The sequence below is a fragment of the Berghia stephanieae genome, chromosome 10 (genome assembly GCF_034508935.2).
Source record: "Berghia stephanieae isolate SIO BIC M18660-M18661 chromosome 10, UCSD_Bste_1.3, whole genome shotgun sequence".
Taxonomy (NCBI): Eukaryota; Metazoa; Mollusca; class Gastropoda; order Nudibranchia; family Aeolidiidae; genus Berghia; species Berghia stephanieae.
This window is the reverse complement of record NC_088369.1, coordinates 40,806,195-40,808,694: the sequence shown is the minus strand read 5'-3', so window position 1 is coordinate 40,808,694 and position 2,500 is coordinate 40,806,195. Positions and strand designations below refer to the sequence as shown.

The following is a 2,500-nucleotide window of genomic DNA, read 5'->3' as shown; positions in this document are numbered from 1 at the left end:
GAACATGTTAAATGTTGCTGTTGGCCAGAGACCCCTTGTAAAGCAATTTGAGCACGTTTGTGGATATTGACGTCGAAAATTATTATTGAAGGAGAGGGGAATCTAGGTATCTAGAATAATGTGTAATATAACATTTGATACCAGAAATACAAAACAATGGAATTGAAAAGTAAACGAATAAAAATCCTTGAAATTTCGAATACATTTCCCACCACAGCTCAAGCCTAACACACCATGGCGCTTAGATACGTGCTTTTATCACAAGACGGTCGTATTGTTTCTTGGAATAGAACACAAAAATTGTGACTTTGAATTCACATGTTGTCTACGGTTATTAATCTGAATTGTTAATCTTATTGATTGAGGAAGTCTTCAAGGACGCAAATCAAATCAAAACAATGGAGATTAAGATAAAGGGAGTAAATCTGACTCCTGAATCAACAACACAAAATAAACTATAAATTATATTAGATTGTCATAATAATATAGGCTCTCTATTTCTCTCTCTGTCTCTCTCTCTCTCTCTCTCTCTCTCTCTCTCTCTCTCTCTCATTCTTTCTCTCCTCCACTGCACACACACACACACACACACACACACACACACACACATTTACAAATTTTCACCTATATTATTATGACAATCTAATATAAATATGTATGTATTTTGTGTATACTTGAGAAATGCCAACGGCCGACTCGTCGTTTATTTTGTGTTGTTCATTCATGCGTCAGATTTACTCTCTTTATCTTCATCTCCATTTTGTTAAATCATTTAGGCATCTCTATTTATTAGATTTAAAACAAAATAAACTGTTTAAAGTTTATTAAAATTAAAGTGCTGGTTTGTGGTTTGGTGGTATGAGTGTATAACCTTCAGATGTATAGGTCCATGGTTCGATTCCCACTGTCTGCGATGTTTCTGGCAACAAATGACGTGTTTTCGGGGTAAAAGTAAAACGTGAATATTCTTATAGATAGTATGCGCTTGGCTAAAAAGCTCATAACATTGCCATCCGGAAGTATAACGGACCAACACACAAAACTGTGTGTATCCATGGACGTTTATAGTCGGGTTAATAGAGTTCAGTGAGCATTACTCATAAACGCGGATGGCAAAAAACAATAACAAAGACCTGAGTGACGTCATCTTCAAAATATCTATAGATAGTATGAAGTTGACGTCATTCGGGTCTTTCTTATTGCTTTTTGCCATCCGCGTTTATGAGTAATTCTCACTAAACTGTAGTAACCAGACTATAAACGTTCATGGTTACACACAGTTTTGTGTGTTGGTCCGTTATACTTTCGGATGGCAATATTGTGAGCTTCTTAGCCAAGCGCACACTATCTATACCATGCGTTTGGTTAGAAGACACTAACATTACGTAAAAGCTTGTCGACTTTATCTTTATAGACAGTATGCGCTTGGCTAAGAAGCTCACAACATTGCCATCCGGAAGTATCTCGGACCAACACACAAAATTCTGTGTAAACATGAACTTTTATAGTCTGAATAATACAATTAAGTGAGAATTACTCATAAACATAGATGGCAATAAAAAAAACAATAACAAAGACCCGAGTGACTTCAACTTCATTCTATCAATAGCACTGTGATTTCTTTGTCTAACAAAAGGTACAGATAGTATGCGCTTGGCTAAGAAGCTCATAACATTGCCATCCGGAAGTACAGCGGACCAACACTCAAAACTGTATGTATCTATGAACGTTTATAGTCGGGTTTACACAGTTCAGTGAGCATTACTCATAAACGCGGATGGCGAAATACAATAACAAAGACCTGAATGACGTCATCTTCGAACTATCTATACACGTTTCTGGGGTAAAGGTGAAAATAAAGGTAAATATAACTCTTACGTACTTCACGTGAATGCGTGTATGCTTCCTCTTTTAAAAATTGTGATGTTTCTTGAAGTATGACGTGTTTTCGGGGTAAAAGTAAAGGTAAAGATGACTCTTACTAACATCATGAAAATATGTATGTATGTTTCCTCCTTTCAAAACTGTGATGATTCAAGTAACAAGTATGACTGTTTTCGGGGTAAAGGTAAAAGGTAAAAGTTCCTATTGTGATTCAAAGGTACTTACATCACGGCAAAACTTGTAGGCTTCCTCTTTATAGAACTGTGATGTTTTGTCAAGCAGTAGGTTTGACGTATTTCCGGGGTAAAGGTAAAAGGTAAAGTTGTATGCAATGGCGTCTGTATATGAAAGAAAGAAAAGTACAATTTCTTAACCATCTCCATACCAACTGTAGGAAAATCGTCACATTCGTTACGATACAACCAACATTTTTCTTATTCAATTTTCTCCTGTACATCATAAAATTTAAAGAAAATGAACAGTGTGTTGTAAAGCATGTTTTGCTACAGATATTATTTATCGCAAGAACTTATTGCTTTTGTGTTAGTTGGATGTGAAGTTTTAGGGAAAATCCTGAAAATGGCTGGTCAGGAGAGGATGAAATCCTTTTCCATAA

At 35.8% G+C, this 2,500-nt stretch overlaps 1 protein-coding gene across 1 annotated transcript in view; it reads right to left on the bottom strand.

Annotated features, from left to right (window-relative positions):
• The window catches only part of LOC144981140 (uncharacterized), a 66,179-nt gene that overhangs the window by 25,211 nt on the left and 38,468 nt on the right, over nt 1-2,500 (bottom strand). Inside the window, exon 17 of the mRNA XM_078929287.1 lies at nt 2,110-2,222. Coding sequence (XP_078785413.1) covers nt 2,110-2,222 — 113 coding nt within the window. The remainder of the gene's footprint in view (nt 1-2,109; nt 2,223-2,500) is intronic.